The sequence below is a fragment of the Theropithecus gelada genome, chromosome 7b (genome assembly GCF_003255815.1).
Source record: "Theropithecus gelada isolate Dixy chromosome 7b, Tgel_1.0, whole genome shotgun sequence".
NCBI lineage: Eukaryota > Metazoa > Chordata > Mammalia > Primates > Cercopithecidae > Theropithecus > Theropithecus gelada.
This window is the reverse complement of record NC_037675.1, coordinates 92,778,166-92,792,965: the sequence shown is the minus strand read 5'-3', so window position 1 is coordinate 92,792,965 and position 14,800 is coordinate 92,778,166. Positions and strand designations below refer to the sequence as shown.

The following is a 14,800-nucleotide window of genomic DNA, read 5'->3' as shown; positions in this document are numbered from 1 at the left end:
ATGCCTGCCCTGGGACACTGGACAAAGGGGCCTAGTCACTCAGGAGTGCTGGTGCCCTGAGGCCTGGGCTCAGGTTGGGGCATGGGGTCGGGGGCTGGCTGTCCCCACCGCCTGCCTTTCCCACCCTCACAGGTCCTGGCAGGTTGGGGTGGTCTGGCTGCCACCTACCGCTGGAGGTTCCTAGGTGCCCTTCACCATCCTGCTTGGACTTGCGCCTGGGATTGAGGCAGCATTGTCAGGCCACCGGGTGAGGGCTGCCAGGGTGTGGCTTGGCCCCAGCCCTGCCCTGGCATAGGTGCCTGCGGGCCTGGGTGGGTGAGCGGTGGCATGGGACATGGGTCACTGTGTGGGCAGGCGCCACGTTCCCCTGGCCCAGCTACTTGCTGGGAGGAGGAAGGCCTTCTGCTGAGCTAGGGAGGGTGTGCCCAGGACAGATAGGTGCCCGCCCAGGAAATCAGCTAGAGCCACTCCTGACTGGAGGGTGCAGAAGGCAGTCTTGGTCCCAGTCTGTGACTCCACAGGCTCCTCGGGAGCAAGACCGTGGTCTTGGTCTGTGCTGTACTCCTGCCACTGCCGGCCTCTGTGCTCCTGCCACCGGTGGGTGAGGCCGGCTGGGCCTGGACAGCACATGGCTCCTCCCGTGGGACCCCTACACTCACTCTGGCTAGGGGGGTGGGGGGATCATGCCCGTCCCAGCCCACCCTGCATGCATACCGTAGTTGCCTCTGGCCACGCTTTCTCTACCCCTTTCTTGCTTATCCATCAGCAGAAATACTGACTTTTCCATCCATCAGCAGAAATACTGACTTTGCCAAGAAGCTTAAAAACAAACAAACAAACCAAAAAACAAACAAAAAGAACTCTACCACCACTAAGTCACGGTCATACGATCCCTCATGGCCATAAAATCAGGGCCCTTGTATCAACTCCGAGCCCTGGAACACTGATGCTGTCATTTTAGCCAGGAGGGGTGGACTTTGGCACAGAGGACAGGGCAGCCCGGAACCGCTGCAGATGCTGTCCTGTGGGGACAGGGTCCTGCCCTTCATCCATAGCCTAATCCTGATATCCTTCTACCTACACACCTTAGGGCATGGCATGCACTCAGCAGACACCACTGAGTGGATACAAGCTTCTTGGTGTGGCATAAGGAGCCCTAGGGCAGAGTCCAAGGTTTCCAGACCTGATTGTGGGGCTACAGTACTCTTGTCATTTTTTGCCCCGGGCCTCGGTTTCCTCACTCTATGGATAATCTTGATGGCTCTTTTGGTTTTTAAAATGTGGATTCTCAGCACCCCTCTGCTGTTGGGGTCTGTATGCACGGATTCGTCCACCTGCTGACCCGCCTTCCCCTCCCCCACCCACCACACCTGTGGTTGCCGCGGCATCATTGCAGCCGGTTGTTCCTAAAGCCCAGCGCACAGACCGGGCTTGCATTCCTCTTATAAAATGGTTCCTGAACTACTGTTTATGGGCAGAGGTTCTCTTCCAAGAAGTCGAATGCCGTGTCCTGCCCGTGTTTCTGGGGCTGCCCCCCACCCTTCTTTGGCTCAGGGGCTCAGACAGGCCCTTCCTGGCATCAGATAAGACAAGTCTGCCCACAGAGCAATCCCGGGCATCACATAGCCCTAAAGGGAAGGTGGCAGGCGCTCCTGGGGGTGCTTGAAACGTCCTCTGGTTCCCTCCCTGCCGGGTTCCCTGAGTGCTTCTGGACACGTGGGCACTTGCCTGCCGGTGAGAGCTGGCAGCTGAGTTAAAGTTAACGCCATAAAGATGGGCTGTGCCTCCCTTGCCAGCAGCGTCTCCTTTTCCAGCCCCTGCCTTCCCCCTTCTGAAGGAGACCAAAGTCCTTTAGAGACTGGGGAGTCCTGATCCTGGTACAGATGAGGGTGTGGCTCAGAGAGGGACTGTCACTTGCCTGAGGCCACACAGCGGGTTATTGGCAGAGGCCGGAGTTAGAGGCTCTGCTCTCACGTGGTGGTCTTTTGAGTTTCCAGGTGCTCCCTGCCAGTGGTTGTCCTCCTCCGGGGGCAGCTCAGAGGAAATACTTGTTTTCCTTTCTGTGAACAATGAACCGGCTTATGTTTGTTTCTGTGAACGCAGCCACAAGGGCAGGCAGTTAGGAAGTGTTCTGTGGCAGGGGGTTTTCTGATGATGTGGTAAGCTCATCCGGGCCCAGTTGGTCGCTGGGTACTGAGACACGGGGTGGCCTTGTTGGGGGGTGGTGGCGCTCCTGGGCTTATGCAGATTGCAGTTGGTTTCAGGCCCTAGGGACTCCAGGATTAATCAAAATGAGGTGGAACAGATGGATTGAATCTATCAGCAGCTTTACATGACAGCCTCGTAACATAAAAGCACTTCATTGCCACTCATTTTGCCAGGACTCCCCGCCCCAGAGAGAGACCGGGTGGATAGGAGAGCCACTTGTGCAGATGGAGTTACAAGCGTGCGGGCCCGGGCTTTGTGCAGGCAGCGAGGACAAATCACTGCTGGGTGTTCCTCTCAGTGGCTATGTTAGAAAATGTGCTGTGTTCCAGAGGTAAAAAAGAAAAATAATAATAACGAATAAAAAATAAGAGAATTGGGGGCAGTGGCTCACACCTGTGATCCCAGCATTCTGGGAGGCCGAGGTGTGCGGATCACCTGAGGTCAAGAATTCAAGACCAGCCTGGCCGACAAAAAAAAAATAAATAAATAAAGAAAAGAAAAGAAAGAAAATTGTGCTCCAGCTGTAGTTAGCAGCCAGAAAGTGTTGGTTTTGGAGTCAAGTCCCTGTTACCCTCCGATGGGGTGACGCCGTGGCGGGTATGATTGGCCGGGGTTGGGCGGCAGGCTGTGTCGTGGGTTGTTATTGAAGGTGTGGGGTGGGCTTGTGCTGTAGAGAGTGCCCTGGCTTCCAGCATCAGGTGATGAAGACGGTGTCTATGGGGGAAGCTCTCCAGGCCAGAGATTCCAACCCTGGTCTTGCTCTGGACCCTGCTGGCAAACAATCAGCGACGTTGTGCTGCGGCTGTTCCCTCACGCTGGAAATGCTCATAATTCTTGTCCTGGCCACCTCACATGAATGTCGGGGGAAGGAGGAGAAAGGAGATGGAACCTCCCCACTGTCTGGTGTTTCTGGTAACAAGAGCCTGAGGTTGGCTGGTTGCCAGTGCCAGGTCCTCAGGTGGTTTTTGTTTTGGCCATCAAGTTGTTGCGATGCATTCAGGGGCTGCCTCTGGCCAAATCCAGGAAGAGGTTGTGAGATGTGTCCTACGGAGAGTTAGTCAGTGGCATGAGCGTGGATGTTCCAACACCTGCATAGGAGATCTGTGGAGTATCCCTCCTGACTACAGGGTTCTCCTGGGGGCCCTCCGAAAGCATCCCTCCTGCCTGAAGCACAGTCAGCACCTGCCGTTTCTGGAAGGTTTACATCTGTGCAGGGTTTAGACATCCCTCCTAGAGCACTGGACTAGACATTGGGAACACTGGAATACATGTGAGGCTTTTCCTGCCTAAAGTCACTTCTCTAGTTTAGGAATTTAAAATTAATTTAGTTTTGCTTAGTTGGCTCATAAAACTATTGTATTTGGGATTTTACAGTTGGAAAGCATGGTATATTCAAACCAGCATTACCAGTTCACTTTGGAATGTTTTTCAAAATCTGTATTCAGTATTCCACTTACACAAGTTCTAATGGAAAATTCTAAAACAAATTTGAAGCTTTTTTTTTTCCACTCTGAAATGTTTTTAACTTCTGCTAACAGCTGCAGGCTGTGAATCTTAAGGAATATGGTGTCAGATTTTCCAGGTTTCAAGGCACAGGAATTAGCAGAGAAACCACCCTCGTTGCAGTGATAGAGCAGAACAGTCGGTTTCAGATCTTGGTTCCCTTGTCAACATGGAAGACGCAGAGAAGACACCTCTTCCACAAAAGAGGTTTTTAAAAATTGTGTACTCAATATATGTTTTGAGGAACATTTTCTGATTTAATTTTCCCAACCGTCACTATTAGCAGCTTTTTGCCACTTCGGCGTGGGGAGTTGATTGACACGGCACAGGGTGGAAAGTGCCACAGAAGGGGGCTGATGAAGCATTAGGAGTTCGGGGGAGAAAAAAATCATCGGGCATCAGGTGGCTGCCTGGAGGAGGGGGCGTTTTAGCTGAGCTTTGGAGGGCGAGTAGGGTCTGGCAGGTGGTAGTCTGGTGGTGATGGGGCTGTGGGAGGAAGGGCACCCTTGTGGGAAACGCGGAGAGTGCAGATAGTTCAGTTTGATGCTCAGGGTAACCAAAGGGTTGACTTGCTGCCCACACTTAGCAGTTAATATATTTCCTGGCTCTGTCCTTCACGTGTCAGACTTCTAAGCATTCTCTACAGCCCAGCTCAGAAGCTGCCTCCCCTGGGAAGCCTTCCCAGACTTGCCTGGGCAGTTTGGCAGTACTCCCTGTGCTGTGCTGCCACTGTCTGCCTCCCTCCCAGCCAGGCCGAGAGTTCTCAGCTTTGCTGCAAGGTGTACACAGTGCGTGTCTTCTGAATATCTGAACCCCAGACCAGACTTAAAGGTGTAGAAAATGCCCTGGCTTTGGGCACCGGGGAAGACAGTGTCTAAAGGTATGCTGGGTGCACCTGCGAAACCGACGTCCTTCCTGCTTCTGCTGTTTCAGTCTTGACTGTGGCGTGTGTGGGTCAACAGCAGCATTCTTTGTGGTTTTGCTTTGGCTCTGTGGAAGGCTCTCTTTGCTGTGTGGACCATCTTGGTCTCCTTGGCAACCGTGAGCGTCACCTTCATCCTGGATGCCTGTGCCGTGCGTTCGTCTTAACTTTTCTGGGATTTCCCTCTGATTTACTCTGCATTAGCAGCTCCCATTCACAGCCACATGAGGGGCATCCCGTGAGCCTAAATGCTTGGCTTTCGGCAGCATGTATTCTTCCTTCCTGGTAAAATATCAAGCTGCAAGATTCAGTTTCATTTAGAAGGAGAAAAATAATTCTTCCCATTTCTTCGTGAAATCATTGTTGTTGGTCCAGCCATCCTAGTGTTTCCAGTGGTTACTGAAGCTAACCTCTGCCATGTGCACAGAACGGTGTTTCCACCTAAATCCTTCCCAGGACAGTAACGTTTCTCCTACCTGCGGAGAAAATGACCTTTTTTGTTGGAGCAGGCACAGAGGTTGAGATGGCCCTGGCAGGATGTTAAGTCTTTTCAGGAGGCCCTTACTTTTTTCTCAGGTGTTGAGCAGGCCTTTTCTGGGACCTCTGAGCCTCTGTCTTCACAGGGCTTGTACCCTGGGAGTCAGCCTTTTGTCCAGGACCCCTGTCCCCACCACTGGTTACAGGCCCCTTGGGTGCTCCTGGCTCCCATCCGTTCTTCCCAAGCGAGAGGCTTTTGTTCTCCTGATGAGAAGATGCTGGAAGGTGCAGCTTGCTTTTTGTGGGTATTTTTAAAAATGGCAATCTACTTCATTCCTTGTCTTGGATAGTTGGTGAATTGTCTCAGAGGAAAGAGTCGGTATAGATATATATCGATACAGATACATGGTTTTTTGTTTGTTTCTTGTTTTTTTTTTGTTTTTATGTTTTTTAGACCGTGTCTCGCTCTGTCACCAGGCTGGAATGCAGTGGCGTGATCTCGGCTCACTGCAGTCTCTGCATCCTGGGTTCAAGCAATTCTCCTGCCTCAGCCTCCCAAGTGGCTGGGATTACAGACACATGCCACTGTGCCTGGCTAATTTTTTGTATTTTTAGTAGAGCTGGGGCTTCGCCTTGTTGGCAGGCTGGTTTTGAACTTCTGACCTCAGATGACCCACCCGCCTCGGCCTCCCATAGTGCTTGGATTCCAGGTGTGAGCCACCGCACCCAGCCCTCTGTGTGTGTGTGTGTGTGTGTGTGTGTGTGTGTGTGTGTGTATTTTTTAAGTGGGTCTGTCATGTTCACAGCTGAAATACCTAGTAAATACATGCCTCTGATCAAATGGTCTCTGTGGGAACCTTTACAGAATATTTAGAAAATGCTGGGGAAACTGGCTCTTGCCCTAATCACTCTAATAAAGAAAATTCTGTCATTTTAGTATAGTATATTTCCTTTGGGGTTTTGTTTTCTTTTTTCAATATCCATTTCCTACTGTACATATAATTATGCATCTTTTTACACCTTCGAGCACTCTTTGCTGCCTTCGTAAATGGGATGAGTGGCCATAGCGTCCCGAACCGTTCCCCAGCGTTAGTTTGCAGCAAGACTGTTAGAGTGCTGTTCTCTAATCTCATACCTCTTTCATGCTTCCGTTTCAAGTTTTGGGGAGGATTAGGGCCTTTAATAGTCTGTGGTTGACAGATTGCATAGTAGATGGTTGACTCAGAGTTGGGGTCTACATACTTGTTCTCAGAGTGGGGCTAAGGATGTCATTTAAGGTACTTGACCTGAGTTCATCTATTGCCAAACCAAGGGAGGAGGTCCCAAAAGAAAGCATGGACTCAGTTTAGGGCCTCCAAGACATTGAGCCCGAGGTGAACATGGTTGAGTGGATGCACTATTTCTAAGTCCCACATAGCGACTGGCTGAAAAGGAATGAGGTGGCCTGTCCCCCTAACAGTTTAATGGCCTCAACTGGACAAAACACAAAATGAGCTTCATCTACAAGCCCCAGGAGCCACACAGGGTCATGTGGGGCATGAGGGGCCACCATAGGTGGAGAAGGGAGGCGCTCAGGCCCCTTTCCTTGGGTCCTCCTAGCCCAGTCCCGTCCCGTCCCGTCCTGGTCCCTACCTGCTGCACGGGCTCCAGATATCTGTCTGCCACTCGTTCTGTCCTTCTGTCCTTCTGCCTCTCGGGAGGGCAGAAGCTCCAGCAAAGTGAACCCTGCTTGGGAGGAGTGAGGTGTGAGGGAGTTGGAGGAGAGGAGGAGAACACTTAGGCCAGAGGGGACCATAGGGTGCCTGTGACCTCCTGGAGCCAGCAGTGACAAGTGCTTAGCGTCAGACCATTGGCTTGGACACTGGTCTTGTTTGCAGTGGCCCCACCATCCAGCGTGGGCATCACTCCCTAACGAGGCGCCTCTGTGATCTGATGTCATCCTCCCCCGTCAGAGCTTCATCGCCTGTGAAGCCTGGAATGGGACACCTGTATCCTGTGTTTTGGGGACAGTCCCGATTTCTCAGCAAGTACATTCATGTTTGTCCCCAGTGGGTTCTAATAGAATCAGCTTTCTCTTTGGTTCTGTTCTTAGAACTCTACACCTGTGACCTTGGAAAGCCAGTGCTACAGGCCTTGAGATGCAGCATGCTCTGGGCCACCCTGTTTGCTTCCTGTGGTCTGGGTCGGGAGCCGGGAATGGAGGCTTGTTGACACTGTGTGCAGACACAACTGCTGCCCCTGCCGTCTTCCTGCCGGGGTGACAGACTTCCGGAGGGGGTCCTGGCCCACCCCACCCCTCCCCCATGGGGTGACTAATAAGAGCCTAGATTTGAGGCCAGGGTGGTGTCAGGTGGGTGGGCCCTCTCCTCTTTTTACATTACAAAGTGCTTTTCAGCCTTGCTCTCTCCCAACCCGGAGGGACTCCGGTGGCCCCAGCAGTATCCAAAACACAAACGCACCTGCCTCTGACCCTTTGTTCGTTGACTTTTCTTTTGGTTTGTTTAAAGCATTTAATTGGCCGAGGAGTCATTCCAGGATGCAGTTGAAAAGCAGTGATGTTGTTGAAAAGCAAGTCATTTATGAAAAGCAAAATCTTATTTTATTTTATTTTATTTTTTTGAGACGGAGTCTCGCTCTGTGGCCCAGGCTGGAGTGCAGTGGCCGGATCTCAGCTCACTGCAAGCTCCGCCTCCCGGGTTTACGCCATTCTCCTGCCTCAGCCTCCTGAGTAGCTGGGACTATAGGCGCCCGCCACCTCGCCCGGCTAGTTTTTTGTATTTTTTAGTAAAGACGGGGTTTCACGGTATTTGCCAGGATGGTCTCGATCTCCTGACCTCGTGATCCGCCCGTCTCGGCCTCCCAAAGTGCTGGGATTACAGGCTTGAGCCACCGCGCCCAGCTGCAAAATCTTATTTTAGGATCCAAAAGCAAACCTAAAGGAGAAGTGGGGAGGAGTGGAGAGGAGTGAGGGGGGAGTACAATCTACCCTGGATTGCGGTGCCGCACCCTTCCCTGGGAGGGCTGTGCCCCAAGCCTGACCCTCTTCCTCCCTGTCCATCAGACCACAAGGACCGGTGACAAGACAGAGGCCTCAGCGAGGCTGGTGTGGGTCCGTTGTCCCTCAGACTTGCCCTGGCACTTGTTTCTGCCATTGCAAAGGCCAGAGTGGCACAAGGAGGGCTCGCTGGCAAATTTGGGGCCTGTCCGGAGCATCACTGGACTTGCACTCTCCATCCTGGTGTGGTCCTGCCTCACGCGTGGCTGGCTGGGGTGTGACCAGGTGCCCTGGCAAGACAGCATCAGCTGCAGCCTCCAAGTGAGCGGCTTTCTGGCTTTCTGTTCTGATGCCATGTAGGAGGGTCCCCTCGTCAGCAGCCTCCTCACGTCCCTGCCAGACTGAGGGCCAGCCCAGAGGCGCCTCACCCCACCCCATTCCCCGCGGGGGAGGGCAAAGGTCTGGTGTTGGGGCCCGGTAGCCACCAGTCCCATGTGGCCTTCAGGGCCTGGAGATACCGCAGTGTGGCTGTGGAAATGAATTCTTTATTCTAGTTCATTTAAATTTGAAAACTGGTACTCAGTTCAGTTGTAGGAAAACTTTTAAATGTGTTTGGAACAACGTGGGCATACAAGTCTACTTTTTCTTTCTTAAAAACTTTTTTTATTATTTTTTCTTAATCTCAGCATATTATACCTCCAACAAATGTACTTTTTCAACTCTAGATTTCATGAAATCTGGAAACACAAGTAATTCCAGTGAACATTTAGCATCTGAATTGAGATGTGCTATATGTGTAACATACACACTGATTTCAAAGACTGTATGAAAAAAAGCATGCAAAGGCCGGGCGAGGTGACCCACACCTGTGACCCTAGCACTTTGGGAGGCCGAGGTGGGCGGATTGCATGAGTCCAGGAGTTCGAGACTAGCCTGGGCAACATGGTGAAACCCCGTCTCTACAAAAATAAAAATAAAAAATAAATAAAATATCTCAGTACATTTTTATGTCAATTATGGGTTGAAATGATTATATTTTGGTTATATTGGCTTAATTAAAGTTGAATATTTTCACCTGTTTCTTTTTACTTTTTTAAAGATGGCTAATAGAACATTTGAATTAATATGTCTCAATTATGTATGTTGCTGGACATCCCTGGCGTCTGAGCCAGTTTTTGCTGGAAATGTGATTGAGGGTCCTTTAAGGGGACCAGTTAATGACTTGGGAGTAGCTCTGGCCATAGGATTACATCTTAGGAGAACCATGGTGTTTTGAAGGGAACAACTCAGAAAGACATTGTCTGTTCCTAAAACATTATTTCTTAATTGCACAAATGACACATGTTTCTTGTGGGAAAACTAGAAAGGACTGATTAGACAAAATTAAACATCCTGTTTTGGAAGGAGAACACATACATTTTCTAGCAATATTTCCAGCAGTGTTTTGCTTAGATTAACATTCGCATAAAAATAACAATTTGCATTTTTTGCAGTGACCTTCAGATTATTTCAAAAAACAAAACAACAAAACAAGATGATTTCACGTATTGCATCTCGCTTATAAACACGTTCACCCTGGTACAGGGCTGAGCTTGGATAAATGGCAGAAGAAAACAACTAGCCGAGAGTTAGGAAGGGGACTATGGCTGGTTTGCTGGTGATGACATTTTTCTTCCTCGAGTTGACTGGAACACTGGAGTGTGGTGTTTTTTTTCTTTTCTTTTCTTTTTTTTTTTTTTTTTTTTTTTTTGAGACGTAGTCTTGCTCTGTCACCCAGGCTGGAGTGCAGTGGTGTGATCTAGGCTCACTGCAACCTTTGCTTCCTGGGTTCAAGCGATTCTCCTCCCTCAGCCTCCCAAATAGCTGACATTACAGGCATGCGCCACCACGCCTGGCTAATTTTTGTATTTTCAGTAGAGACGGAATTTTACCATGTTGGCCAGGCTGGTCTCGAACCCCTGACCTCAGGTGATCCGTCCACCTTGGCCTCCTAGAGTGCTGGATTACAGACGTGAGCCCCCGTGCCTGGCCTGGAGTGTAGTCGTGAGGCTGGGAGGGAGCTATGTGACGGACAGGCTGATGCTGTTGGGCACCCTCCTTTCACTGAGTGAATTAGCTGGAAAGCAGATTTCACTGATTTTGCTGGTGTGTTTTGCGGGGGGTAGTAGGGCCAGGATGTTGAAACCCTTTGGCGAACTCATGCACTTAAGAGACAATTTTTTCACATTGACTTTTCCCGAGCCCTAAAGGAGGGCTGAGGCGGTTAAACAACTCACACTGTTGTCCAACGCATACAGATACTTACCAGCTGAAACATGTCTGAGAAAGCATTAGCCGTCGCCGACGCAGTGACGTGTGACCCTGGATAATGGAGAAATGTGATTTCCAGCATTGAGTGGAGCGGGGCTGGTGTGTTCGGGAGTGGGGTACACCTCACGGTTTAACATCCCCTCCGGCCGTGTGGACAGGAGCCATAGAAAGACAATAAGGAGGGACTCATGCCTCTCCCGGCATGCGGCCTCGGCCGTTCTAATCTGACAGAGATGGTCTGAGATATGCACTCGGGCCATGTGGGTTGTGTAGTTATCCCCCTCTTCTTGAGAGCCAGTTAGCAGCATACTGGATATAGAGATTCCGCATGTTATGCAATAGAGCGACTTATGAAACTAGTTGTGTCTCAACAGAAACACTTTTTAAAGGCCTAAGAGGAGCATTCTTGGTGAAGAATTTCTACAGTGGCCACTTTTAGAATAGTTATGAAACCCACCCTCTTTTTTGTCTTCCGTAAAATTGGATTTTTTTTTTTTTTTTTATAGACAGGGTTTTGCTCTGTCACCCAGCTTGGAGTGCAGTTGTGCAACATCGCTCACTGCAGCCTGGAACTCCTGGGCTCAGGCAATCCCCCCGGGTAGCTGGAACCACAAGGGCTCAGTGCCACACCTAGCTGATTCTTAATTTTTTGTAGATACGAGTTTTTTCTGTGTCGCCCAGGCTTGTCTTGAACTCCAGGCTCAAGCCTCCCACCTCAGCCTCTCAAAGTGCTGGGATTACAGGCGTGTCGACCGTGCCCTGCCAGAATTGGAATTTTAAAATCTCTTTATTTGTGCATCTGGGCACAGAAGACTGATCTGCCCCGAGAAATACTTAGGGGGATGTAAGTGGTACGCTGGGCTGTGAGCCAGCACGCTGAGGAGAGCCTGTACCCAGATGAGCAGGGGTGACTGATAGCTGATGCCTGGGTCTTCTTTCCAAGCCCATTGGTGTGAGGGCCAGAAGGCACCACCTCTGGCTGTGCAGAGCAGCTCTGATGTATCCCTCGCTTAGGAAGTCCGTGCTATAAACAAGAGAAGTCTCCTCATTTATAACCTGTACCAAAGACCTGCTTAGTGCTGGATCCTGAACCATCAGATTAGAAAGGCTCAGTAGCATCTCTTTAATCTTTATTCCTTACTGTTATTATTTTCTTTTTTGGAGACGGGATCTCCATCTGTTCCCCAGGCTGGAGTGCAGCGGTGTGATCTCAGCTCACTGCATCCTCGACCACCCAGGTTCAAGCGATTCTTCCACCTCAGCCTCCCAAGTAGCAGGGATCCCAGGCACACACCACTACACCTGGCTAAGAGTGTGTGTGTGTGTGTGTGTGTGTGTGTGTGAAGATGGGGTCTTGCTATGTTGCCCAGGCTTAGTCTCAAAATCCTGGTCTCAAGCTATCCTCTTGCCTCAGCCACCCAAAGGGTTGAGACTACAGGCATTAACCACTGCACCTGGCCTCATTTTTTAATTGCACAAGTCATACAATAAAAATAAGGATATCTTTTAAAAAAGAAACATCATCCTGCTATCTGAGCGTGTCATCTATTGCCTTTTTTTTTCCCGAGGCCTCTCTACCTATGCAGACATAACTTTAGCTTTCATTTTATTTTTTAAATATGCTTTTTCTTTTTTCATAACCCCATTAAATCCTTGTAGACATACTTTTTATTTGCTAACAATCAAGACAGAAATACAGTTAGGCTTTGACTTTCACGTTTGTTTGCATCTTACCTGCTCCTTGCTGTCACTATTAGCACCGTCGTCGTCACCACGGGATGGCTGCACACCCATCCGGGGGCTTCATTACTTGTAATTTACTTAATCCCTCTTTATTTTTGTTCCCAGTTCTTAATGGTATCTTTTCCCCCTTTGTTTCTGCAGGAAGTTCTCCAGCAGCTGATTGTAATGAATTTGCCCAATGTTTTGATGATTGGCAGAGACCCACTATCTGGTGAGTGAAAGCCGCTCCCTTCCCCCCTGCGGTGCCTGGGCAGTGCCATCGGCGTTGGGCAGCTGCTGGCCGTCGAGCTCTGGCTGCCGGCTTGGGCCAGCACAGTGAAAACACATTATCATTTTGCTGAGATTTTAAAGAGTGGGTTCATTACCCTGAGGCATTCAGCCAAGGGCACATTTCTTCCTTAAGATTGAAGCCTCAGCTGGGCGTGGTGGCTCACGCCTGTAATCCCAGCACTTTGGGAGGCTGAGGCGGGCGGATCACAAGGTCAGGAGATCGAGACCACGGTAAAACCCCGTCTCTACTAAAAATACAAAAAATTAGCCGGGCGCGGTGGTGGGTGCCTGTACTCCCAGCTACTCAGGAGGCTGAGACAGGAGAATGGTGTGAACCCGGGAGGCGGAGCTTGCAGTGAGCCGAGATCGTACCACTGCACTCCAGCCAGGGGGACAGAGCGAGACTCCGTCTCAAAAAAAAAAAAAAAAAAGATTGAAGCCTCCCAGGCTGGGCACGGTGGCTCACACCTGTAATCCCAGCACTTTGGGAGGCCGAGGCGGGCGGATCACGAGGTCAAGAGATTGAGACGATCCTGGCTAACACAGTGAAACCCCATCTCTACTAAAAATACAAAAACAAAATTTAGCTGGGCGTGGTGGTGGGTGCCTGTAGTTCCAGCTACTCGGGAGGCTGAGGCAGGAGAATGGCGTGAACCCGGGAGGCGGAGTTTGCAGTGAGCCGAGACCACGCCACTGCACTCCAGCCTGGGCACAGAGCAAGACTCTGTCTCAAAAAAAAAAAAAGAGTGAAGCCTCCCAACCCCTCAGATGTGTGTGTAGAGGCTGGCGAGGCCACTGCCTTGTTGCTCCTGAGAAGATGAGTCTGGGTTTAGGTGCCTGAGTCATACCATCTGGTGGACTCACTTCCTGAGTAAGTGTGGAATCAACTGACACCATCAGGGAGTGTGGTACCTTAGACAAGAGAGTAAGAATCTCTTTAGAGAACGACATCTGTCTTCACTGGGGTCCTGCAAGGCTTCATTCATGCTCGGTGACGGAGCTCATTGATCTGTTTTATGTCTCCCTGCTGGACTCAGCTCTCCTGGTAGGCACAGGTTCTAGGTCCCTGCAGTCTCTGACACTCAGTGTGAGTTTGAAAGACTCAATGAGGCCCAGCGCAGTGGCTCATTCCTGTAACCCCAAAACTTTGGGAGACTGAGGCAGGAGGATCGCTTGAGCCCAAGAGTTTAAGACCAGCGTGGGCAACATAGTGAGGCCTCATCTCTAATTATAAAATGAAAAAAAGAAAGAAAAACCAAATTAAATGTCCTCCTGGCATCTTACAGAAAGTCAGAACTTAATCTCTGCCTGTCAGGTAACTTCCTGGGTGCATTACATGGAGTGATGCCTTGCGTTCCTTTCACCTTTGCGTGTGTTTACCTGCACCCACAGCTCGTGGACAGAAGTCGCAGGCCCCGGGGACAGACTTACTCTCGCTGGCTAGGGCTTCCCTTGTTCTGATGGAGACCTTGTCATCATTTTGGAACCCTAGGTCTGGGGCCTCCTGGAATAGCTGAGGGATCAAGGAACACAGGAAAAGCCGCACCTGTAGGGTGGCAATAGACCGTGGATCCTAAACATTAGAGGCGTTTCCAAAAGGGACTCAGGCTTCCCTCTGTTGGCGTCTCCTCACCCTGGCCTCACTGCAGCCTGGCCATCCCCTCTCCTGTCCATATGACAGTAGCTAAAGTGGCCTTGAGACTTCAGAAGAGTTCACTGAGTGACCAGCTGAGGACATAGCTGGTGGGAGAGCAGTCCTCTTTTAGTGCCACCGCCCTGAGAACATCAGCGGCGGCTTCCTTGTTCCGTGGGGGCGCTCCTTCTGGGCTTCAGCTGGCTGAGGTGTCTGCCTTTTGTCTGCATGAGCCAGAAGGAAGAGCTTCCCTGGACCCCTGTTAGTCTTCAGTGCTCTGGCCTGTGGGCACCACCGCCTTACATGGGGACTCTGCAGAGGCCACCCCCGGTCCTCCTGGTGGCCCCTGACGGCAAGCGCCCTCCCCCACTTCACGTGTCAGTAGCAGGGAGCCTTTGGTTCTGCTCACTTGCCAGCTCTGTCATGGGGCCATGTGTGTTCTGGCTTTATTTCACGGCTCCTCCGGAGAAAGGCGGGATGCCAAATGCAGTCCACGCTGGCCACAGCCGTGGGCTCCAGGGTCGGGGGCACTCGCATGATTTCTGGTAACTTCAGGGAAGTGGAGCCTGTTTTGCTAAGCAGAACTCTGCCGCCTTCCTGGTTTATTTGGGGCTGGTGTTACGGGGGGAGGTGAGAGCGATGCCTGTAGAGGTTGGCGGTAGCTTACTCCTGTTGTTCCTTCTACCCTGGAGACACTGGAGGAGCAAGAGAGGGGGACAGTGACTCCTTAGCAAGCCCA

The 14,800-nt window shown here is 50.8% G+C and overlaps 1 protein-coding gene across 1 annotated transcript in view; it reads left to right on the top strand.

The window, feature by feature from the left end:
- Nucleotides 1–14,800, top strand: part of CCDC88C (coiled-coil domain containing 88C) — a 148,487-nt gene that overhangs the window by 45,825 nt on the left and 87,862 nt on the right. Inside the window, exon 4 of the mRNA XM_025391674.1 lies at nt 12,300–12,369. Within this exon, the coding sequence (XP_025247459.1) occupies nt 12,300–12,369 (70 nt within the window). The remainder of the gene's footprint in view (nt 1–12,299; nt 12,370–14,800) is intronic.